At 44.0% G+C, this 26,071-nt stretch overlaps 1 protein-coding gene across 2 annotated transcripts; it reads right to left on the bottom strand.

Annotated features, from left to right (window-relative positions):
• Positions 1 to 1,027: 1,027 nt before the first annotated feature.
• Positions 1,028 to 25,944, bottom strand: LOC112465856 (RB1-inducible coiled-coil protein 1). Of its 2 annotated transcripts, none has more exons than XM_025033725.1 (10): positions 24,083 to 25,944; positions 18,895 to 19,103; positions 7,767 to 8,055; positions 5,992 to 6,934; positions 5,708 to 5,925; positions 5,495 to 5,615; positions 3,405 to 4,154; positions 3,014 to 3,322; positions 1,995 to 2,840; positions 1,028 to 1,879 (listed from the first exon to the last, which is right to left on the bottom strand). In XM_025033725.1, the coding sequence occupies exons 1-10, from the start codon at positions 24,148 to 24,150 to the stop codon at positions 1,760 to 1,762; spliced, it is 3,873 nt and encodes a 1,290-aa protein (XP_024889493.1). In that variant the 5' UTR covers positions 24,151 to 25,944; the 3' UTR covers positions 1,028 to 1,759. The 2 variants fall into 2 exon arrangements, with proteins under 2 accessions (XP_024889493.1, XP_024889416.1); XM_025033648.1 differs by having other exon boundaries at positions 4,985 to 5,615.
• Positions 25,945 to 26,071: the final 127 nt, after the last annotated feature.

Consider the following 26,071-nt stretch of genomic DNA (forward strand, 5'->3'; position numbering starts at 1 on the left):
ACCAATTCGCGAAACAGTTCGCGTACGAACGATGATCGTCGCCCATCAAAGATCGAGGATTTGTTTTGGATTATTTTTTTATTTTCATATAAAAGGAGTAAAGATTCATGTCACACATGTGTCTGTATCCTCGATCAAGCAAGGAACGGATCGTCGCTCGCACCGCGAGGAATTAAGTTTAATTAAGTAGAAGTGACTAAGTAGAAGTGAAAACGTGAAGCTAACAATCACAGCTATTGTACTGTACTACGAGCGTTTACGCGTCACGAGAAACGATAGTAGCATTGTATAAAGATACACGATAATGCAACTAAAGGAGTTTACGAGTAATCCTCCGCAAGCGACTCTTTTGTGTGGCGATGAGAACACTCGCGTGGATACCAGTCAAATAATAGAAAAGGATATATATATACATATACATATGTGTACATTTATAAAATTTTCTCTACGCGGAGTATACGCCCCTCTCTCTCTCGGAGTCAATTCTCCGGTGGGGCATTGCTTAAACTAACGCTTGAAAATTGTATGTAGACGAAGTAAGTAGACTGTACTATAGCCTTTGTCCCATTCATTATTCCTTCGAATGAAACATTGACTTTTACGTTTACCTATCTCTCGAACTCGCTGTTATTACAAAACGTTGTGAAGAGTATCAAGAGAAGACGAAAATGAAAGTAGATGTCTGAAAGTATTCGAAAAGTGAAAAGACAATTTGCGACAAAAAATACGCAAGACGTCAAAAGAGAATCAGCGAAAATATATCGATGTCACGTAGCACGATCTCTTCGTATAAATAACCCGACGTATTAGGTATATTTACGAAATTGCACAACACATTCACGAGACAATTTTCACTTTAGAAAATCTTAGCCCCAAAATCTTTAGGACCTACGAGATTTTTGTACGCAGATATTGCACGCCTCGTACAATAGTGTGTGTGTGTGTGTGTGTGTGTGTGTGTGTGTATATATATAGCATAATATAATTATATACATATATATCATTATTTATATGTATATAATATATAATTATATATGTAACCGAATGCGATTATATATGTATATATTTATAATATTATATTTATAATACATTCACGATATATAAATCGCACGTTCCCATAATATGTCGGTTTTGTAAAACTTATAGCTACATTTTCTTGTCTCACACAATGCAAACATAATTATCGGAATGCGGAGAGAGGAAGCTGAACGTCGTCTAGTGGGACACGCTTTCGTCTTCCCGCATTGTACATCTAATATTGAAGTTTAACAATCCCTCTCTCATACACTGGTCAGCCTATTCGAATTATTGAAAGAGAAAATCGTCGACGACACTCACATGCCTTTGTTTTTTTTTTTCGTTTATGAAAAAAGGAAAGTCGAAGAATACAAATATCGTTACGCTTCACAGCTAACCACAGCATTCGGCAAATATGTTTCACTCGTTTAAAAATTACTTATATCACAATAAAACGCCGGCGCATCCTTCCGTCTCATTTCATGTTACCCAACTTGCGCATACCTCTTTCCATGGGTCACCCCCTCCCCCAGCGTTCATCGATATCAAGGATGCGTCTAGAGGCTCTGGCAGGTTTTGGCCTAGATCCGAGGTTTCCGGATGGTTGCGGAGACGTAAGTTCGGGATTTGCGTTCCGGGTCGCTGGTCCCCTAACGAACGCGGCCTGCCGACGCAAACCCTCGATCACAGCGCTTGTACTAGGCAAGAATCAAGGGATTCTCGACACAGTCTGAACGTAAAATTACGGTAGTTGACTCTTCGACATCGAACCTGTCTCGTCTGTCAGCGCGCGTGCATCTCGTGGCTTAGCGCGCACTCTGTAGAATTTTGTGCCACGTGGGACGTGATACCGATTTTCATGCTAGAAAGAGAACAATGAGATTATATTTCACTTTTTGCCGTAACGAGTGTCGTATGCTATTTAATATTATAATGCAACTCTACATTCTGCAATAATTAATCACTAACAATCTTACCTTCCTCGCATGACAGTACTCCTTATCGATCACTTCAGCGAGGACGCATTTCCGAGAACCGCTCGGATTCATTCCTACGTCCAGTGCGTCAACATAGTCCGAATGAAGGAAATAAAAAGTCGAAGATTCCTGATATACCGCGTAGTTGCCATGTACAGCATCCCAGACTACGAGTACCACGTCACCCGGATTGCAGCTAGTGACGGTCACAATTCCCTGTTGCACCATCTTTCCGACTTTTTCTGCGACCTTCTTATGTATGTACGAGGGAAGGGAGGGATGGAAGCATATCGATTTGGAAGATGATCGTCGACTTAGCTCTGGACTCGTGGCCGCGTCCCTTGAATTGGCGTCCGAAACCACAGCAACCGACGCATTCATTTCCTTATCGCGGGACTCTGACGGCATCGGGTCAATACCAAATGTCCTCTTGGTTCGCTCTTTCAGTAATTCGAGCTCCAAACGGATTTTATCTGTCATTAACGCCTCCATTTTTGCTTCGGCCGCCACTTTACTCGCGCGTATCGAATTTAGCTCGCAGGACAGCCTCTTGTTATCATTCTCGAGAGATTCAAGTCGCCTCGATAGCCGAGCCAGATCATCATCATCAGCCTCCAATCGTACTTTCTTTGATTCTGAAACTTCAACCTCATATTTTTCGGATTCCTTGAAGACATCTTCCAGACCAATTTGACCGGCATCCAACCGATCGTAGCTCAAGTCCTTGCATACTCCAGATTCTAGAGGATACATGTTATCTTCGTTTTGTTCCAAGACCGTTCGCATTGCCTTCTCTGCGGATTCTTTGTTCTCCAACCACGCCTTGTCCGCTTCAAGGTTTTTCATCTACATACAAGAAAGAAAACGATGAAATAAGAAAGATAATATATATATAATAAATAATAATCAATCTGAAAATATATAAAATAATCTAAAAAAATATTTCTTTAACTCATCACTATAGCATAGAATATAAATATGCATGCATATGATATGTGATATGTGATATATGACAATACCTTCTCCATCAAGTTTTGCTGTATCTCTGATTTCAGTTCGAATTCTCCAATTAATCGATCTATCATGTTCTTATAATGTTTGCCCTGTTCAAACAACGCAGCTGTTCTCATTCTATACATCTCTATTTCCCTATTTTTCTCTTCGACTACTGCCTTTGCCAATCTTAATTCGTTATCCAATTTCGCCATACAATCAGCCCTTTCCTTTTCAATAGCAGTACGAACTGCCATGGCATTCTCAACTTTCATATCTTCTCTCGCTTGCGCCAGGATCGCCTCGTGATTCACGAGCTCGATAACGTCTGTCCGCTGAAAGAAATGAAGTTTATATTTTTCCATTTTTCCTCATTTTATTTTCAATAACAATGGAATAAATTGGTAAGTTACTTACTTCAATCTTCTCCAAACTAGAATCGCTGGGACTCCTTTCCATGGTAGAAGCGGTCATAAGTTTAAAGCGGCTTCGAATTGTTTCTAATTCCGTCTTATATTCTATCTGCAACTTGTCGGTCGCCTCTTTTACCATTCTTTCCTGATCAGTACGCGCGGTAGCCAGATTCTCCTCCAGTTCTTGAATTCGTGTCTGGCATTGGGTCAATGAATTCGTTAAAGAAGTGATCTCGAGGAATCTCTCGTCATTCGTCTTCTTCACAGCCTCTTCCTTGTCTATGCGCGCTTGCTCCAGTATCCTCGAATAGTCCTCGAGTTGTTGATGTAGACGAGTCTGCAGGTTCCTCCTCTCGATCTGCTCGTCTTCCAACTTTTGACGCATCGTAGCTACCAGTCGTTCGTGTTCCGCCAGTTCGGTTTCCTTTTCCAGGAGATTACGCTTAAGCGTGCAGATTTCTTCTTCGCGACTCTGCATCAGTTTTTTGACATCAGCTACCTCGTACTCATGCTCGATCGTCAGCTCCTGCTCACGTTCTTGAAGACGTCGGTCATACTCTCGCGAATGCAAAGACAATGCCACTCGAACGCGTTCTGTCATCTCGATGATGCCGCTCTTGTCCTCGCTAGACCGATCTCGCAGAATCGCCAATTCATTCCGAACAGAACTAAGCTCCTCGCATACGACCGTTTTCATAGTCTTCAGGATGGACCGCAACCTTTCCACTTCTTCACGCGTGTTACCGAGATTCTCCTGAAATGACGAGCACCAAAGATATTCCGATGAGTATCCCAAAATCATAATTTGTGCAACGGATTGTCCTCGACTTTGTAGTCAAGGAGAATTCGTCAAGGAGATTAGTCTTTCAAAGAAAACTCCACTCTCTTGATTAATTTTGAATCACGAATTGCGCGGTACGCAAAATTGCAACAATTTCAATTTAGAACAAATGTCTTTATGAAAGCAATCGTGTGGACGAGTTCAATGGGCTCTGAAGGGATGTGGCTCGAGAGGGATTGGGAAACAAGTGCGACTCCAGCTATCCTGTAAAAAATCAAGATGCACGCATATATATACACGCGCGCGCACGTATACGCACGTGCTCAATGCACGCGCGTCTATTATCGGGTGCCACTGTATTTGTGCAAGCAGTACAGAAATCAGGGAGCACAACAGATTCGATTCGATTAGTTCGAGCGGTTGCGGAACATAAATCAAGCAGTAATACATACCCACGTCTCACGAGATATAATTTGCATATAGTCAATTCTAATAGCTCCCTAACAAATATAAAGATAATAATAACGAAAGTACCTAAAAATCATAAAGAAGAAAAACGAATCAACTAGTACGTTTGATGAAGTCAGAAGTACCGAGCAATACATTTGACATCTTGATGCGGAGGGGTAAACAGAAAAGAATAAAAAAAGGCGAGAAGAAGAAAAAGAAAAAGACAGTTGTATATTTTATAACATATTAATAGTTTTAGAGATGGGTAGTGGGGCCAAAAGCGGTACTTTACAGAACGTTTACGGCTACGACTACGATAGTTGTCTGTTAGCGAGCTGTAAGTCGTCCAGTACCTGAAGAAGGGACACGATAGCCTGATGCTGACCGTCGGCGGGATGCTCGCTGAGGCTGCTCGGCAGAGATTCGTCCATGTAAAACTCGGTACCCATGAAGTCGGTAGCACCCACGCCTACGGAGGGACTGCTACCACCGCTACCGGATAGCGGATGTTGATGTTGCTGATGCTGGCCGTCGCACATGACGGAGGATCGTGGCAAGGAGGGGGGATTCGGACTCAGGGAATGTTGCTCCTCGAGCGGCAGGGCGTCGCGATAGTTCGAGAGGCCGCTTACACCACTGCGAAGCAAGCAACTGGAAGAATCGGCGACACCGTTCTCCACACACTCGGTCAGCGGACTTAGCTGCACCGGGCGCTCGCTCGTGGCGGACAGGCTGGGAAATTGGAAAGAGCCGGGTTCGCTTGACGTAGACGAACGCGTTGTTAAGTCCGCGACTTTCGAGTTTAGCGGGGAGACGTTAGTCGAGGTCGAGGAAGCGGGGGACACGCTTCGAGAGGCACCAACCTCCAATTGCTTCTGCCGTTTCTGTTTCGCCCCGTCGAATACGCCGGGTTTGGTCACGTCCACGCCGGCTTGACCAATCTTCTCGAATTCCTCCGTGTCGGTTTCGGATTCAAAATCGCCCCTGGAAATCGATACAACACATGTAACATTCGCAGTTTATATGATATACATTTTTACTTGCATAAGCGACAAAATACATTATCAAGAACTCACCTGTCCGACAACAACGGCGCTCTAGTACGCTCTTGTTCCTTTGTGGGCATATCTGTGCTCACCGATGTGATGTCCTTCTCCTTGTTGCCATCGGTGCTGCCTTCGGTAAAGCTCTTGGATAAGAAGAATTGCGTGATACTGCGTAAATCCGGCGTAGAAATCGTAAGCGCCAAGTCCGGAAGCTGCGACCTCAATGATTCCATGTCGTCCGCGGTTAACTATAATAAAATATTAAGAACAATTATTTGCGAATAGTAGTAATCTAGTAAGTCAGCGGATCTTACCTTAGGTAGCCCGTTGTCAAAGACGGAAGGTGCTTGCGTTGCGAAGGGCGGTGGCGTGTCCTCCAAACCTGGGAAGAGAGTGTTCAAGAAGTGGCCATCAAATTTGCTCTGAAACTCTCGCCTACGCGCCAACTCTTCGTTGTGAACGGTCAACAGCTGACATGCCAGATTGCCTGCCCATACGAGGAAAGCCTGCGAGAAGGTGCGCCTCCTAACAACTTCAACCACCGCGCTCATGTACATTTGCGGAGCCAAGTGGATCTGTTGGAGCACCTCCAGATGTCGTCGCAACCGCTTCAAGCTCTCGTGATATATGATTAGCTTGTTGCCTACTTCCACCATTTTGTTTTCCACGTACATGATCCACTTCAGGCGATGATAGATATTCACCGACAGCTCCTCCTTAGCCTTGGTGCATCTGCGGCGGATGTCCCGCAACTGGTTGTGATTTTGCAACATGACGAGCAACTGCCGGCGGTGAGAATTGCAAAGATCTGGCAGGACGCTCGCGTCGCCCAAATTGCTCGCGCGATTCTGATTCTGCAGAAAACCCTGAGCAAGCTCACCCTGTTCGTGAACGAGCCTCTTGGTCTGCACCATCAGCTGTTCAAGAGCAAACAGCCTCTCACCTAGGCCCTTGATCTCCTTCATATCTTGCTTGTTAGCATTATCGATGGCCGCGTTCACTTCCGCTTTCAAGGCCTGCATCAATCGTTCATCGAACTGCTCCAGGCCACGCGAGCATTGCTCTGCCACTTGCTCCAGGCTGCTCTGATTGTCTTTCGCCGAGATCCATCGTAGCAGACTCAGCACTTCTCCACTATCCTCCGACGTTTCGGAGGTTTGACTCGGTTGATCATCCGGACTCAACAAGCCTTCGGCTTGAGCTCTCAAGGCCGGCAAAATTGGAATTTTCGCAAGAGTACCGAGATCGCTGCTAAAACTGTAATAAAATTTGCATTCGTTTCTTCACGTGTAACATGCCTTTTTTTAGATAGGATAGAAAACACAAATTTTAATGTTATCCTACTTTCGATTATCAATTTAAGAATTCAGTATTTATTATTAATCAGGATATTTTATCAGACATTAATCAGTATTTTTGCTTATATTTGGCAACCGTTACGATGAATTTTGATGCGCATATCTTTGGATGAAATTAGTACTACCGTCATTTAATTACTCATTAGCGGTATAGCCAATAATAATTTCAAGCGGCCACATTTAAACATGATAACCAAAGCTATGATAATTAAAACGTGGATTCAATGGTAATTATATCCTATTGTAATTAAAGTAATTATTGAGAGTAGTATTACGGTATACGTTTATGATAAACTGCTATACTGGTTCATAATTTAATGCAAAAAATTTGTTTAATATTTCGCAACGCATCTTAAGCCTATTAACCCGTACTCTCACTATTCTATTATTCAATCGTACCGCGCTTCGATCAGCATGGTAAAATTTACAAAAAAGAACCGGTTTTTACCGCATTATTCGCGTCGCTGTATCGTTCAATGCAGTCCTACCAATTAAATTGTCAAACTCATATTTATTAACTAACTTACGCAACTAACATGCAAGTAAAAACACCATTCTATAATTCTCTGAAATTATCCCTATCTTTATTTTCATTAAATTACGTCATGGACTATAAATTTCTTACAAAAGCTAATTCCGATAAATTTGCCGATATTAAAAGAATGTGAAAATAAAAATAGAATTCTGCGATTTTTACGCATCAATGAAATAAAACTAAAAAAAGGTCGTACTTATCAAGAAGCTTCATATGCTGCTGCCTCTCGGCCAGGTACAGGACAAAGGCCTGCTGGAACTGGTCGGCTCGTGATTGAAACATATGCGTGATGTCCTCGAGATTGGCTACTACCGCTGCCCAACCCTGCTGCTGGAGATGCTGATCGTGAACCAGCCTCTCGCAGATCCTCGTCTGCTCTCGCGCCAGGCCGCAACACTGCTGAGCCAAATGGGCACGTGCGCAAAGGGTCTGATAGGTGGCTGGCATCGCCAGCGAGGCGTCGATTTGAGTCTGCAGGTCGACATCTAATAAAGAAAAATAAAAATCAAGATAAATGCTCGGTACCACGTTTATTGATAGCATATTTTGACAAATTATACGAGTAATACAATAGTTACATGATAAACGGCCCTGGAATATTTCTCTAATAATGGTAAACCTATAGTAATAATAGTAAAAAAAAAACGTACATTACATCGACATTGTAGTATTTCTTTTGAAAATTGTGTGCCACGCAAATTACAGTGTAATACTGAGTGAGAAAAGACCACAGAACAACAATATATCTCTCTGTAGGAATGTGGTTTAGAGAAAGTTATACATTTATCCCGTGTGCAACCTCAATTCTAACTTTAGTAAAATGGTTCTTGCATTACCTTTAGATCATCGCGCGCTACGCTTGGATGGGAATCGATGCATAATCGTTTTGTGCCTGTCAGGCGCCCGAAAGCGCAAACAACTTGGCAACTCGCGACTAAACCCGAGAATTTAATGAGACCCTATCTAGTTAGTGAAATGGAGATGCGAATGAGACACGAATGCTCTACACGAACAGTCTACACAACGAACTTGAAATTTGAATCCGTTGTAGATCGTGTTACGAGTGTCACAAAGGCAACTACATATGTAGAAAATATTCTCCTTCCACGCAAGAATAACGCTAGCGCGAATGTTAATAACGAGCTTGTCGAAATGAGACAAAAACTATCGGATCGAAGATTGAACCAAGTGGCAGGTGTATAATTGACCTGCGAGGCTCGCCAGAAAGCATAATCTTGGCACGCGATGAAAATTCAAGGTCGCCGCGACACACATCGCTTCGGCACAACCTTACGTCACTCTAAATCCAAGAGACGAATTGCGTTTCAGCCACGTCCTTAATTAATTAATGCATGCGTGCGTGCGGGAATCGAGGGAAAATGGAAAGGGAAGAGTGGGAAGACGTGAGACAGAGGAAAGAAATATGACGCGGCACGTACATACATCGGCGCATTTTATAGATTGATATTTTATGTATTCTATCATGCTCGCTTAACGATGATAATGCATATGTGACCGGTCTCAATCTCTATAAACCGCTGTCCGAGTGACCTTACTGATTTGCAAGTGCAAAAAGTATCGTCATTATGCACGATCGAACAATCGGCGACGCAAGATGCCGCAATACCATCATATTCGAAAGTCAAATGAATATAGTCGGCAGATAATCGCGAAGAAGGAAGAAAAGTGTACCGGATGTATATAAGCATATTACGTTGCTTATCGCGGCTCCTTACGCTGATGCTTCACTTGCAAAGCATGCTGTAGATGCATATAACATGTATACGGGTTAAAAAACTGTGGAATTTCTTATCAAATCTGGAAGTCACGATTTACGATAACCCCTGGTAGCAATAATTATTTCTCACACATGTATCAATTTTTATTTCATCTTTCTGCACGCGTTATGCGTTTTTATGTCGCGTTAAAAAGATTAGAAAAAATTACTCAATATGCTCTTTGATCACAGAGCTGAAAGTCCCATTGCGATTTGATTCCGTTCGCTTGCATCATTCATACCGAGAATCTAGACGGCGTGAATCCTTTTTTTTACCGCGGGACGCGTAGTACGTAAATGCGCACGATTATGTAGATACTAATTTATACGTTCAACTTTACAATGGACGTTTTATTTCTGTTTCTCGTGAGTGTAAAAATTCAGCAATTATATTTAAACATAATAGCACATTTTTCCCCTCATTTTCCGACCGGAGTATTATGCCGAAATGTGCATTGCTGGTTATCTCGTATTTCTTTACGTAATATAACAAATCGATAATCTGAGTAGAATCTTGAGCGAAACTTCTCGCAAACGAGAATGGCGCGTACAAAAACATATTTTTCTTCGCCATAATCTACTTCAGAGTACATGATCGACTGCACGCCATTTCTTGTCGAGACGTTCCTTCAACTTTCACGAAGGAGATAATTGAGTCGCGAGAGATTATTCGCGACAATAAACATTATTGTAAAAAAAAAGCACGGAGAAGCCTGAAATATAACGTGGCGTAAATCATTGCCGGTTGTTGAACCAACGATCTTCATCATTTTATGTATATGGAAGATTTTTCTTACGCTGAAAGTTTCTCTCCCCCTCCCTCTCCCCTCTCTCCCATATTTTTCTCCTGCTGAAGATACCATTATACAACAAAGAAAGAATATGAGAATTTCCGAGTCTGAGACACCGACAAAAATGTGATAAAGCAGCAATATAAGGTATTTACGTCTATAGGTCTGTTGCAGGTATACCGTATACGTCATTTCATCGATCGTATCTTTTATAGAACGTGCCTGAACGAAAGTTTGCGTGTAACGCGCGTAGTTCCAAGGGTTGTGGAAACCAGCACTACGCTGAGACGCAGCTTCGCGACGACTTTTAATATGTTTATTACGCGGGGGGGGGAGCTTGCTGAGGTAAAGAATGATTCCGATTCGGTCGACTCCACCGATTTTCCCAACCGGTAGACTCGAATGCCAGACTGGAGTCCAATTCCGTCTAATTGTAAATAGCGGAATAATTGCTTATTTGCGATCTCGGAAGAGTTATTAAAGAGTACATCCCGTGCGTCTAATCCGCGCTTGTTATCGCGGCAGAGTCGATGCATGCGGTATCGGAGACTATCAACTAAGTCCGCGACCTCGTTCGCACGGTAATTGCACGCGCGGCGCGGACGGGCCAAAAAAGAAAAATCGGACGCGATGGCTCGTGACGAGAAGCAATAAACGCCGGTATAATTGAAGCGCGGAGAAATCGTGCTAAAAGCGCATTTAGATAGTCGACGTCGTAGTTTCGGGAAGTCCGACGTCTTCTGACATCCTGTTGTTGAAAAGCTGTTTTCGAAAAATGCTAATTCACAAGTCGAATAAAAGCAACGATATTTATGTCTGGTTTATGCCTAGACGCGCCTAAAGTCACATTAAACGCGTCTATCGCGTTCTCCTTTCAACAATATCCATTGTCGATACTTAAAGGAGTGCCGCGCTTATGACACTCCAAGCGTTTCAGCAAGAAGCACTCGAATCGAGTCTTATAGTAAACGACGAGTCCGTGAAATAGACTGAGTGCGTAGCACTTTCGAGGAAACGAAATATATATTAATGTCGTTCCACTTTCTCACCAGTAATTGTTTCTTCGTTTTACGAAAAGCTTAACGGTACAACGGATTACAACATCATCACATAAAACGAAACAACGTTCTTACATAGCGCTATAGCGCAGCTCTTTTTTTTCCTCTCTCATCGTTTGATATCTTTTTAATTGAATCAGCTTCGTCGCTCGATTCCCGACCGATGCTGATCCGAATGACTCGCGCGCTTCGCGGAATCTCGAAAGAGTCGCCATTAAAGTACGAAACAAAGCCATTGGCGAGGCTCGGCCTCGTTCACACGATAATTGCAGGCTAGGCTCTGGCCGAGCGATACACGGAAAATCGCATGGTTGCACCGCTCGCGCGCGCCGCGCGGTCGTTGCCGGGTTCCCGCGAATAAAACAACCGCCGTGATGCCGCGAACCCGCGTGTACCACCCCCCAAGTGTGAGTGTTTGCCAGCAACAAGAAAGTGCATTTCCATTCTAATCTCCTCGGAAGGTTCTACCGAACCGATCTTTAACTTTCACCCGCGCTCCACCGTGGCAAGAAGGATGTATTAATTTTCTTTCGTACCGAGTTTTTCCTTAATTAAAACGGTTTATTACAAAGATAAATCGGACTGTGAAACACGATGGTCATACAAAAACGCAAATAAATCTAAATGTAAATTAAAAACAAAGAGAGAGATATAAAGAAAAAAAATAAGTATAAAGATATATCGAATTATCTGATGAAGCCCAATCTTTCCTTAGCGAGAAATAAAAAATTCTTTTATCTACTTACGCGCGGGAAACATTTTTTTTAAATCATTTATAACATTCAATTTTGCACATTTTTAGAGTCTCGACATTTTCGCCAAAGAGAACACTTCAACTTCGCGAAAAAAGCTATTATTACATTTAAAGTTGCAGGACGATCTACATAAAATAATCAGCTGATCGCGGTTGTGTTACTTGCACGTCTCGCATCATAAACTGCTCCAGCCGAGCAGTTAGTAGAGCTGGCGGCAAGGCACTACACCACACACACAAGTGTGCTTATCAAACTACATATTATAATGATTATACCACGCGATCCGAAGACATCAAAGGACTTGCCGCGGCGTTACGCGGAAAGCCTTGCCGACCGCGTAGGCCGATCTGTCGCAATACGCGGGAAATAAGAACTACTAAAGGACTACGGTCCACAATATAGGCTGCATTCGAGGAGCGCGCTATTAGCGCTATTGCATCATTCTATCTTTATCGCTCATCAGGTGTAAAACAAGGATAGAACAAGCAAATAGCGCTAATAGCGCGCTCCCCGAATCCAGCCATAGCACGTTGCACACGCACACTGTCATGCAGAAATGATTACGACACGCGGTCGTACACATGGAAATAGCAGGTACTCGTTACGAGTATGCATTTATCATACGAGTGCACCAAGTTGTTTTCGCGATAACTATACTGCCGCGCGATCAAGTAATCGAATTGCGATCATCTTCGAAAAATAGCGTACATTCTAGCCGCGCACAGATCGTGACGCGTAAAGATAATTGATTTACATAAAATGCGTTATTATTGTTATATACAATAATAACGCATAAAAATTCGCGTTATTATTATATATAACAATAATAACGCGAATCAAAATTTTCTAAGATGATGGTTGGGCAAAAATTTCATTTTACAGCATCGGGTTCAATCTACACGTTACAAAAGATATATGTTAGCTTCGCACACAGTATCTACTCTTTTGTGAGATTACATTTCGGAATTGTAAATGAGTAGAGCAGTTATTACGAGAAAAGCCCGGCAGCGACGTGCGCGCGATTATTAAATATTTATTCGCAATTATAGCTCGTGCAATTTGGAAGTATAAATCTGTTGAGCAACGTCTAACGTTAGTACAATATCAGAGATATATGTAGGAATAAGGAAAATGACGTTAGCCTGTGACTTTGTGCCTGTGATCGTATTCACGTGCTAGATTCGTGAAACGTAACTATATATATGTTATCACAAAAGAATAGCTTGTATGATATACGCCGATCATATGAAATTAAAGTCGTAAATGCAAATCATTGAGCAACAGACACTTGCAGTGATCAGCGACACCAAGGTTCCTACGTGTCATCTCATTAATCTTACTTTGAACGGGACACACGTATGACTTCTCGTGACACGTGCGGTTATCTCGTAACGATGTTAAAGTTCTGATAAGCCGACGCTTTCAATTGCACGTATGTTTACCTACCGGAGTGCTCTCGTCGCTTTAGCAAATGGCCTGGCGCAATATGTCGCCACTTTTACTATAATAATTGTACAGAATAATCTAAAAAAAAGACTTGAAAGATGTAGATGCACATAATGTTAAACAGACGCGTAATTAAAAGCAGGCACATAATTAAAAACAGACAAAAAATAGACATGTCTAGCCTAGATGTGGAACAGTGACCCCTTTAACGGAGATTAATGGACGATTTGTTTTATTCTGCGTTCATTCGTGGAAACCAGTAGTCGAAACCAAAAATATACGACACGTCGTGACGCACACGTCGACTTGCACATATGTCTCGTCGACAGATCCCCGCGCGCTTAACGTTATCAACGTTATCAGTACCCTATTTAGAATTGTTTACAACTAGGACGAAGTTATCTACTTTTATATGGCTTTAAACTCTTCGGTATTTTTTTTCGGTCACCCTGTACGAGAGCCTCGATAAGATGCAGCAGTAATATATTTATGCGCGCGCGTGCGCGCATTCACACATCCGAGGTAACGTTGTTGTGCCGTACTCGATGCAGCAATGTACGCGATTACGGTAATCCCCGTGTGTGCACATGCGACCGAGTTCGTACACGCGCACGCTGTATTATTGCTTTCCGCGGTTCTGTCCGAGGTCTCGCCGCGCCGGAGGTTTCCATCGACCGCCTCTCGACCAAGCGTCAGACCAACGCGAGAACGTTTTCCCGACGTGTTTCGTGCTTTATTGCTTCGACCAATTCCCTGACATTACCTTAACAATTTTGCTTTTAAGTCTGCACGCGATTCCTTCGCAGCATTATAACGATGCTTTAATGCATAAGCGATTTAAGTTACTGATTACTGCGTTATTATTAATTTAACAGGATATAAAATATATAAAATATCACAACTCAATCGTATCCTTCTGATGCTTCCCAGAAAGTTAAATTTCTCGCGATTGCGAAATGCTGAATGCTAGAAATCAATCCTCTGTTAATTTCCAACTTGAAATTTTGCGTTCTGCTCCAAACACAATATTTAATTACCGCAAAATTTGTTTCTGTATCGTTGAGTCAAAAATCGCAAAAACAAAATTTTTTCAAACATAATATAAGACATACATGTGCTATTCATGCTGTGGAATACCTATTAAAATAACTAGATGAAATAACTTTTCAATTTATAGTTTATTATAATTTTGAAAACACAGGACAGCATTGTTGCAAGGAAATACATAATATACTCGGTGTATTTCTTTGTGTCGTTATCTTTGTCTCGTTTAGAACATTTCTCTAAAAGCCAGGAATGAAAAACCATCCCGTGTGGTAACCTAACGAACCCCTAGTTACGGTATCGACTTTATATGCACATATACTTGCCACACGCGCGTATACAGGGTGAAAACGTAATAGCCTGGGCCACGGTGACCCGGCGCAACTGTTCTCGGGCTTAACTTCACTCTCAGGACGGAATCTAACGTTATAGAGTAGATTTTGTAAACTGAATGCGAATTGTCCTCGTTTCAAACCATAAGAATGGAGATGAAATACGTTAAAGTCCGTCGTCGATACTCACATGGGAAATCGCTCCCTTGCTTTCAAACGCGGTTACCGAGTTTTATGCAATGTTGCGAAATTTTCTGTCAGCATGTTATAAAATTACCGATGCACGTAGCGCCATTCCTGGCGGGTAATACTTTTCTTTTACTCTATTGATCAATATCCACAATTTCTCTAAAGCTGTATCGCGTGATTTGTACCAGTAGATCGTCGAACTCCGAATGTAAAGCTATCGTTACTGTCTTCGGCTCGGTGCAAATGTATCTCCTTGCAACGCGATAGCGGATGTAATTTTTTGCAATGCCGCGATATTACGTATCGCAAACGAGACTACGTGCCGTATGGTTATTAAAAGAGGAAGACTTATCGCGTCACAGGCAGATAATTACAATGCATGTATATTTAGGTACGTATATTTATAGATACGAAGGAAATAAGTGCTCCAATAAGGTTTCTACGTGCGACAACATAAACGCGCAAAAGATAGATGTAAGATATTGATTGATGTATCGATTATATCGTTACTGTTGTGACACTATGATCCCTAATTATATATAAATATCTTATAATTCACCTCATAATTAAATATTACATATCGTTACTTGTTTCTTGTCGACTATTCGTTTGGTCTAATATTATCCGATCCTGCAGATTAATGAGAATATTTTCTCGATCCAGAAATAATTGATAAGGAAACACGAAGAGAAAGAGACCTGTACCGTTTTGCCTGTGATAAAATTTTTATCAAGGTCAATCTCGAAGATCACAAGTCGAAGATGGAATATCGCGTAATGCCAAAGATATCATCTTGCGGCAAATGCAATTTCGCTCGCGTCTCGTGTCCGCGAACGAGATCCAGTTGACCGCGGAGTCGGAGCCAACTGATAGAAAATTATTAAATTTAATGGCAAAGCCAACGCTCGGATCACTTAAATTAAATCGCTTCAAATTGACATTCTAATTTTTACTATTAGAACTAGAAAAAGATAAAAGAAAGTAAGTTAAACCGAGATTAATCTATATTGATAAAAATTGACATAAGAGGTTCTCCAGATATCAATGTTGGATGATCGCGCGACACTGAAAGTACAGACGGACAAGGTATAAAAGTGCAGTCTTCTTCGTTTCAAGCAAGAATCAATCACTCATCACTGAAGAAATAACGCTGCGATATGTTTAGCGTTGAATTGCTGTATATCCTGTACTATCCCGTCAATAAGTTTCGTGTTTCTCGCGATCAATGATGGAGGCCTCTCTGATTCCCAATCAGCTGACAATTCCAACGTCATCTCGATGTCTTCGATTCCCGATAAACGGTTCCGTCCTATTCGCTCCAAAACAATGACCAATTCAATGTCGCCCTTCCGGAGGGCCGATAATCCTGAGCTTAATTTAATCCTGACCGAAGTTGAGCATCCCGAGATATAATACATTTCGATAAATTGTTAACGACTCGGAGTTCCTTTAGTGGAAGCGAACATAACGACCTACTATTATTTAATGCGCGCGTGTTCGTTCGAGGTTCATAACGTTGACAGCCCAGAGCTGCAATGATAGAAGCTCGGACTTTCCATTCGTTCGTTCCGTAAGCCTCGTGTGGACTCGTAAATGTCCATTCCTTGAGTTACCTTCGCCGGTATACGCGCCGTAATTCAATTGACCGTAGAAATACGTCTGCCATAATTCAACGGACGTCTCAACGCGTATGTCTCCGCTTCTCGTCTATCGAGAGAACCGCCTGCACTTGAAGCCTCCTAAGTACGTCGCACGAAAAACCTCCGTGATCGACAGAGTTTAAAGCTGCCTCGCCGCGACTGACTTCGGGAAGCACTGATCGACTATTTTTGTGATTCCACGGAAAAGCGTCACGCCGCGTGCTGAGTGGCCTAGTTTCGCGTTATATGCAACGGGAACTTGATGCTCTCGATGTCACGTCGCCGAGATCTATGCAACTACTCGCGCGCGCGCGCACGCGAACGGAGAACCAGATGGTTATCCCGTGGATAACAGAATCAGGTCGAACGGTTGATCACGAGCCTCGTTAACGACGCGGTCGAAGTCTCACGACGTCGACGTCTATGACCCGGCAAAGTTTACGCGACAACATGAACATTTTAATCGATGCATAACGCGCCCGTTGCCGTTCTACATTCTGATGCCAATTAGCGGCCTAACGGCGTCCCGGATAAATAATCCGTACCTCCCATTATCTCGTACTCGTGCTGGATCATCGTGCTGGACATGACATGTTAGCACGAGAAAACATATACCCGATGGTGTAATTAACTGGAATAAATCTAGCACCTTTTGCATAATTATCGCACCAGTAGTCGTTATAATAGAGAGAGAAACACAGATTTATCGAAGGAAATACAAAAAAAAAACTATAATCAGCAAAATGTACATTTATTAAACTGCATTTACAGGTATAACGGCTTTTATATCCTATTATTATGCAGAGTGAAACATTTAAAATTGCCATGTTGACTTGCGCTAAATATTAGTATCTGTGAAAAAAATGGATTTAATAAAAATTGTATGGTTTCAAGAGAGAATTTTTACGTCTAATGAAATAACATTCGAAATATAAAAATTATCTCTTTGATTTTATTAAATATTTCTTTACATAATTCTTTCAATTATTTTCTTCCTCCTATTCTCATCATTTTGCATACAAAAATATTAACGTGGAGTTATCGAAAGATCAATCCGTATATTTTCCAACTTCAATTAGACTTAACGTGTGCAAAACATCACAATATTATCAATTTAATGTAACATAAATTAAATAAAGCAATAAAAATTTATCGGTATAATTTATGTGCAGAAAGTTTGTGCTAATTTAGATCTTAGATCCTTGGAGAAGTCGTGCCTTTCGTATGCTAGTTAGATCGCTAGATCGCTCGCGTTAGATCGATGGTGGCGTATTGATTTCACGATGGGTGTGATTTGGGGTCGTATCACGAACGGTCTAGAAACACGACTCACCACAAGAAGTATGCGTGCTGTTAAATCATAGCTCGCACCTCGATCGCGCACGATCAAGGAGAAAGAGAGAACGGGCGCGGTAATGAAGCGAGTCGACACGCGGCAATCTAACGGGACAAAACAAAGAAGAGAGTGAAGAAAGTATAAAATAGGACAACGCGCGTATCACCGAGCCTAATTGAACTCTCGGGAATTAAGAGTAACGGGATGAAAACAGAAACGCATTTCTGTTAAAAAAGAGCATCGCGTGTTTCCTTAATCTTCTTCATCACGAGATACAAAAATAAAAAGATATATATGACGTATATCAAAATATAATATTCTTAGAAATATAATGTTCTTATATAAAGATCAAGTCGGTGACGATTATTTCGACGCTGATATATATTACTCCCGCTTCTTTCCTTTCCAAGAAAAACAATAATGATAAAGATCTTATTGATTGTTCTTCCGATACGACTCTCTGCTAATAAACCGCGCGATGTGATGGAATATCGAAATGTTCGGTTTTGTTGGTCGAAATTAATCACTCACACTCGCAATGCTGACAGAATTATAAACCGTGAGAACCTAATGATACGCTATCGGGCATTTCGAATGAGTTGACGAATTTATCGCGCTACAGAAAGAACCGGTTCATCCCGTGATACACGCTGGTGTAAATATTGCCGCACGTACAAGTGTTTATAATAGATATTGATTAATTAGCAAAAACACGATCATTTACACGTCATCTGCAACAATATTTTTCTTCCGTCACGTTTCGTATAAGACCGATATTGGTGCTGATATTTTTCTTGTTAAAAAAAAAAAGCATATTTCGCTGTGAAAAAATATCTTCCAATTAATATAATCGGTATTAACGTATAATTACGCAAATTGGCGTGCTGTTAGGAAATCATCGTCTATATTTCATACGATAAGATTCGCGGGTGAAGAAAAAGAAGCTAGTTACTCACCGGAACCGTAATCTATACTCGGCGTGGGCGGAAGGCTACTCTCAATGGCGGCCTTGCTGAACAGATAGATCGGATTCGTGTCGGTTCCAGCCGAGTAGGAGCACACGCGTGCATGTGGTTCCAAGCACTCGCCTCCGCTCATGAGCAGCACCTGATGCGCCGCTACCACACCACATTCCCTCTCGATCGCCTCCATCAGCTGGCTGACACTGCACAGAAAAGTCAATTACGCATGAACGATCGGTGACTGGAGCCTACGCTTAGACGTTATAGAACAGAGATTCTTCGTTCGCAAACTTTTCCTCCAACTCTTTTCTTGGAACTTTATCCCCTCCCTTCGCGATTCTTAGAATAACAAACAATTATATCGATACTTGAACATATTTCTGTTATTAACAATGATTATGACAATATGTAGAAGATATTTTAAGACAGAAGCTTTTAGATTTTCAAATACATCGTAAATCTAAAAAAATATTAAGATAATTGAGATATAAATAATGTATGTAGATTATACATAGATTAAGTAATGTTTGTGCAGTTAGATGAAAATATTAAACATTGAGTATCTTTTCTCGATCCTCCTGCACGTTGAAGCTGGGAAAGTCTTTTCCGCTTCAGTAAATCAAGGGCGATATCACGCCTTTAGGCAAGAAAGAAGCACTGTTCGGTTGAAAGACGGGTTAGGCTGATTACGACCTGATTTCCGTAAAGAGCTCGTACCGCGATCGTAATTGCCGGATGGTGCGTTTCCATCGCCGGATGCGATGCAAGAGTGAAGAAATAACGAGGCTAAAAAGACGATCGGACGCGTATTGTGAATGCTTTAATGCGATAGAGCGGCGATTGCGGTAATAACGGCCACGCTACGCCACGCAAGATAGATGCGCTCGTGTAAGGACAATCGCGGGGCCTCGCTCGGTACCCTAACTGACGCAACGCGCGATGGAGAAGTGCCATTAATTCTCAAAACCGCGATGGGCAATACCTATTTGCAGCACAGTGGCGGTGCACGTGCCTCGAAAATCTGCGTGTGAGTAATTAAACTGCCACCACTCTGTCAATCACGTACTGCACGTGCAGCTCGAGTGCATTAAAAAAGGAAAAAAAGAAGAGGTAAAAAACATAATCGCATAGCGTGTGAAGCGTTGCGTAATCGCGCGTAACGTTATAAGCTCTTAAGTGTTATCTACCGCGACAGTTTTTAATTTTCGACATTAAACATTCCTTTTTTTTTCGTCCTTACAACTAGATCGTTTCGCTCGCGATCGTTTAACGTGTCTCGTATATCGCGATTAATATATGAGTTCTTACTTTACGACGTTTTAAAAAAAAAGTCTTAAAGACTCGGCTCGTTCGGAATACAGCGGTCATAAATGACGTTTAAAAGGAATCGGAGCGGTACGTCGGGCATTGTTAACACTGTGCAAGGTTAAATAACGGATAAGGAGTGCTCTTACTTCGAGGAGCGAGGAGAAGACGAGGAGATGCACGGCGCATTAATTATAGGAGAACGACGTGCTTGCAGTTACGTGCTCGCCGACGTTAATAAAATTGTCGCGCGATTATTCCGCTCGCGAATACGAGGACAAATTGACCGCCTTTCACGGCGAGTTCGTTGCGGAAAAGAAGATTGACGTCTCCGGTGTCGTTTGTTACGCAATCTGTGCTCAATTTTCGTTTTCTCGGAGAAAATTGAATTGGCCGAGGTGTCGAGCGTGGCGAGTGATTAAACATCTCGGATTTGCGCTATAGCGCGGCCGATCGAAAGCGCCTCGCGCGTCTGGCACGAGAAAACGTAGTACCGAGCCACCGAGCACCGAGCGCGGAATTATCGCCAGTCACTCGTGGCTGACGCTACAGCTGGCTACAGCTGACTACGAGCACGTTCAACCGCGCGCCTCGCCGCGTCCCGAGACTGCGTGTCGTCGAATGGTTACGCACGTCACGTTACGGCGCGACGCGGCTCGTATTTCACTCGCGTGCACGCGACAACGCTCGTCGTTGCGATTTCTTCAAGGCGTCAGCTTCTTCGCGAGCGAGCGAGCGAGCGAGCGAAAGAGGACGGAAAAACGGAGAAGAGAGAACCCTACTTTTATTTGAATCAGCGGTTATGCATTTATTTGCGTGTTTATAGCGTTGTTACAGCGAATCTGAATGACGCACACGACTCGTTGAAGATCGTCCAAACTCGAAGGAGCGTGATATATTTTTAGTCATTCAACTTTCAAAGTCACCTTTCTCAGAAACGAGGCCTTGTTTGAAAAAAAAATTTTCTTCCGAAGAAGAGAGAGCAAGACACGTTTGATTGATTAAACGACTGTTAGCAGAAACGTATTATTAATTAAGTACTGCTACAAGGTAATCGAAAAGGAATTTTTATTACCATATTTTAATTATACGTGCAAAGCGTTGAAATAATTTAAAATGGCTGAACGAAACTTCAATGTTTACGATGATTGCGACGGCCGCATATACTTTACATGAGTTTTCGCGCAGAATGTTTTGCGGGAAGAATACGAACAAGAGCGAATGTGCTTTGCATCGACTGACGCTGAATGCGAAGTTGGCTCGCGTGATTTTCATTCGTGCGATGCGCAGATAGCGCTTATCGACTAAAGTAAACAAAGCGAAGGTAACCAAGCAAGATACGAGCGGTGGCCAGCGTTTTTGCAGATCCCACTGTTATTACGGATCATCTAGCTCAGCGTTTAATCGCGACGCTACGGCTAGACCGTGCGACATATTTACTCGTTGTTCTCGCTTGAACCGCGCACCCGCGATTACTAAACAGACACAGAGAATAAAAGCAAATCGGGACGGAGACGCCCTCGCGAATTGACATAGATCGTTAATTGCTGGCGACGAACGGGGCCGATGACCGCTGTCTTAATTTACCGATGCAAACGAGCGCTCCGATGTAGATAAAGAGATGGTAGAGCAAGGGAAAAAATCGTAATATGAGACAAAACACGGAGGGGGGGGGGATTTATTGTAATAAATAATAATCCGAAAGTTATGACGCGCCAATTTGAGATTACAGAGGTTGCATTGTGCTCCGATTACGCAATCGCCCTCGTTCATCGTCAAACGTCGTCGATAATTTTTTACTCAATTGACACTCTGACGTCACGTCACTCGAATATGAGGAGAGCCTTGTTGTAATCCGCCGCTTCCCTTAGAACGCTGCGCATTAAGAGCTTGGCCGAGCTCGTTATTCGACGCGATTCGGCACGCGTTACGCGCGCACAATGTAGAACGCGCCGCGAGCCAAATGATATATTTTCAGTGCGCGCGTCAGAGCCACGCGCCACGCGTGTGTTTCTCGAAAGCGCATAATCGCCTCCACGACGAGACGTAGAACGGGCTACCGATGCATTCACTTCACCGATATACGATGTCTCTATCCGCGACCGAAGGTCGTTTATCACACGGTAAACCGATGCGTAAAAATTATAATTCCCCCGCTCAGCGTCGATCTTCATCGACGCCCGACGTGGACAAATGATGGTAATAAATGGGATAAACTTTTTTTACCAAGGAGACAGTTTCCTGACAGTTCTCTCTTAAAAATAAACGTAAATGATCGTCGTCAATTAGTTACCGCGTCCACGTCAATAAATAATTGCATGCCGCGCAAAGTATTTTAATTTTTTAACCGTAGTACGTTAAAAGGCTCCTCTCAAATTATCGACAGAATAAGAATGCAAAACAGGACCTTGCGCAAGATAATGCACGTTGATATAAATTCTTTATATTCTTCCGCATTAATTTGCATGAAATAACGATTTTATAATAAACGGTAAGAAGCTGCTCTGACTGATTAAAATGTGAGTCGCTTCTACTCCTGGAAATATCTCGATTCTTGTTGGATATACAAAGTGCTCTACAACCTGCAATTATATTATTTTAATAATAAATGTTTCGAGTTGTATTACAAATTATCGCGAAGTTAAAATATCAAAGTTTCTGCGTTAAAAATATATTCGAGAAACTGCGAAATACGGAGTAATTCTAGCAACTTGTAGAGGAAATATTTCTCTTAATAATTAAAACGGTGCAGAGCAAAAAGAGGAAGGATATAACGAGATTCAACTTTCTATGACATTACTTTTTTCACAAGCTTTTCACAATGTATTTGCGATGTGCAATTGCACTTTCCTTTTAAATATAGCTAAGTGGGTTTTTGCATTAATCGATTTTTCTTGACATTCTATTACATAGATATTAAGACAAGGTTATCACAAAGAGAGAACGTTTTACATCAATATTTCACATTTCATATCAGAAAGTGTACCACGATAAAATATGAAATATCTCGCGAGATATTTGCTTTTCAATGATCTTTCCTAACAACATTTATGTTAAAGAATAACGGGGGGAGGGTCGATTTTTGCAACAATATACATATATACTTAAATTTAAAAGAAAGCAGATAACATCCAACTCCGACTACTACGACGTATTGTAGAATCAATTTAAAAGATTCATCTGTAAACACATGATCCTCTTCGAGTTGCTGGAATTTCTGTTCGCGGCTAAACGTTTGGAGGGAAGCTGGGAAGATGAGTCCGCTCGACCAAAGCGGTCGGAATATCGAAAGAGCGGCGCTCGTTTGCATCATGCGCGCGCGCGTGTCATCAGCTTGGCCGAGTTTGCCGTTGGGTCAAACTCGTGCGCGCCACGAGCCAAACCCACACCCACGTGCGTCGCGCTGCGCCGCGTCGCGTTGCGTCGATTTCGTCGTGTGTATAGGTATTATTTTCGGCGCGAATCCGCGACGCAACGCGGAAGAGTCTCCGTCGGTCGCCGCGATTTTTCTGAAAGCTTCTCTCCGCGAGGCGTGAAAAGGCGTGAACTGGGTAAGTACGGTACGACGCGAATCCGCGTCTCTCGCCCACGTCCGTCGCCCGGAGGCGGCTCACTTTTGCAATTCGTTAGCCTTCGGCGAATCCTTGGATTCGCGCGAGGCGCGCGTCGATCGGCGGCCTGTTAGAGAATCGCTAAATGCCGCGCGATTAATATTTATTATTGCTGCTATTATTATCGCAACCGGAATGCCACCGCGACACGAGGCGCGTATGACCTCTTACGTAATTCGAAAGCAAATACGAGATATATTCCACGCCGTTTAATAGGAGCAAAATATTATTTAACGGGAGGAAAATAACGTTGTTGCGTATCTTACCTTTGCAGTGCCAGCTTGATGTCGAAGGTGATGGTGGTGCCGGTATCAACGTGGAAGATGAAGAGCATGTTGCGTCTCGTGGATAGGCGCCTTTATGGCGACACAACGACAACAGGAGAAACTGCTAGAATAGTAGCCCAAGTAGTATTATCCCCGTCGCGGATCCCTCTCTCCACCGCGGGCCCTATCAGCAGCAGGATTGGCCCTCGGCTCGGACGGTTTCCTTTAGTCAGCTCGATCGGGGCCGTACCCCACGTTCTCGATCGTTCGCGAGGACGGCCCCCTCGTGACTATGCCGCATCGATCAACGCCGCGATCCTCGCCGTCGATCCCGGGACAAAGCCTCTGAGAATCGCGCCGCGTCGCAGAGTATCATCCAGGTATCTCTCTCGCGCGCGCGAGACCCGGATCGCTCGGAAGTGGCCGGGATCCTCGATTCCCGATCGTCAACGTCTTCGAGCAGCGTCGGCGTCGTTTCCTTTGTTCCTCGGGGTCCGACGCGTCGGGACGTCGCGTCGCTCTAAAATTCGCCTCGACCAGTGAACGACAGTGACGAGCAATGCCGGTCGTCGTACCTTCGTACCTCGTACCTTATGTCATAACCTCCCCGCTCCCAAAGCCGATGCAGTCCCCCGACGGTTCACGTCATCGAGCTTGATTCCAGCGAGCGTCCAGGATGACGGGATCCAAACACTTGACCGTCACGATCACAGTCCGTCGAAACCGCGCGCGGCACTCTTCGGGACCTCGATCCCAGATCCCTTCGTCACGCTCACCACCGCTATTCCCTCCCCGCGGAGCGTCCGATCGCTAAAATCGATTTGGTTTCTACACCCTCGAAGCGTCGCGCTACGTCAGACTTGACGAAAATCTGGCAACGCGAAGGGTCGGCGATCGATTCGGAGCACTGGGGGCCAGTCGTCGCCGCCGCTCCGATTGACGATCCGACGGCTACGATTTCCGACCGTTTCGTCGCGTCGCCGTGGTCGAGTCCTGTCACACGCGTTGTTGCTGTCGAGGAACGCCTCGTCGAGGGCGAACGCGCTTGCTCCCGCCTCCCGGGGGAGATCTCTTCCGGGTGCCCGACTACGCGTCGGGGTGTCGCGCGCGAGGCGAGGCGAGAGTGAGCCGGAGGGCACGGACGATTCACGCTGGCGCGCCGGAGATAAACGCCAACGCGCTCGTCGTCGCGAGCGTAGCTGCCGTCGCGTCGGATGTCGAATGTCGGATCAGCTGCTCGGCAAAACAAAGCACTCGCGCGCCGCGTTACGCCACCGCGTCCGCCGCCGCCGCGCTCTCTCGCACTCCGTCGCTCTCTCGTTCGCTCGCTTCTCGATTCGAGCGACACCGTCACCGTCGTTCATCGGCGACGGCCGCGGCGAGAAGGCGAGATCCGTGTCCCGTTTCGTTTCGTCCCTGGCTACCTCCTGGGGGAATCCGAACGACTTGTCCGGGCGGGACGACACTGTCGTCTCGCGTGAAGAGGGCCGCGACGAAAAGGGAGAATGCCGAACCAGCCGCGCGACACAAAACACAAACAATGCTGCGCCGTGCGCGCTGCCGCTGTCAGTCTATGCGCAGAGTCGGTCGCGCCGAACAAAGAGACTCCGCTCCGCTTTCCCCGCTGACTTTTTCCACGGCGACGCCGCGCTTGCCTCCTCGTCGACGGCTGTAGAATATCGGGATTGTTCCGCGTCGGTGCGACTCGCGACGGCGAAGGCTCGGCTTGGACAGCGACCGAGAAACGCGTCGCGTCGGTCGGGGATCTCGCCTGGATATAACTGGATGGAGGGGAAAGGGGGGAGGACGACGGGCGGACCTGCTCCGCGCTGTCCCGTTCTGCGTATCGTACTGACGCAGAGCGTCGCCAGCTGTTTACTGCCGCGGCCGCCGCGCCGCCGCCGAGCGCCGAGCGCCGAGCACGGCGGACAGAACGTCCGTGGCGCGGCGGTGGGGGGGAGAAGTGACTCCAGTCGCCGCCGTCGCGCG

This window comes from Temnothorax curvispinosus, unplaced genomic scaffold (genome assembly GCF_003070985.1).
Source record: "Temnothorax curvispinosus isolate PA1 unplaced genomic scaffold, ASM307098v1 QBEX01000209.1, whole genome shotgun sequence".
Taxonomy (NCBI): domain Eukaryota; kingdom Metazoa; phylum Arthropoda; class Insecta; order Hymenoptera; family Formicidae; genus Temnothorax; species Temnothorax curvispinosus.

Coding starts and splice junctions, on each gene's coding strand:
- LOC112465856 (XM_025033648.1), bottom strand. CDS start 24,150: ATGCTCTTCATCTTCCACGTTGATACCGGCACCACCATCACCTTCGAC. Junction 3,323..3,404: donor CTAGTTTGGAGAAGATTGAA/GTAAGTAACTTA, acceptor CATTTCTTTCAG/CGGACAGACGTTATCGAGCT. Junction 2,841..3,013: donor AGCAAAACTTGATGGAGAAG/GTATTGTCATAT, acceptor TCTTGTATGTAG/ATGAAAAACCTTGAAGCGGA.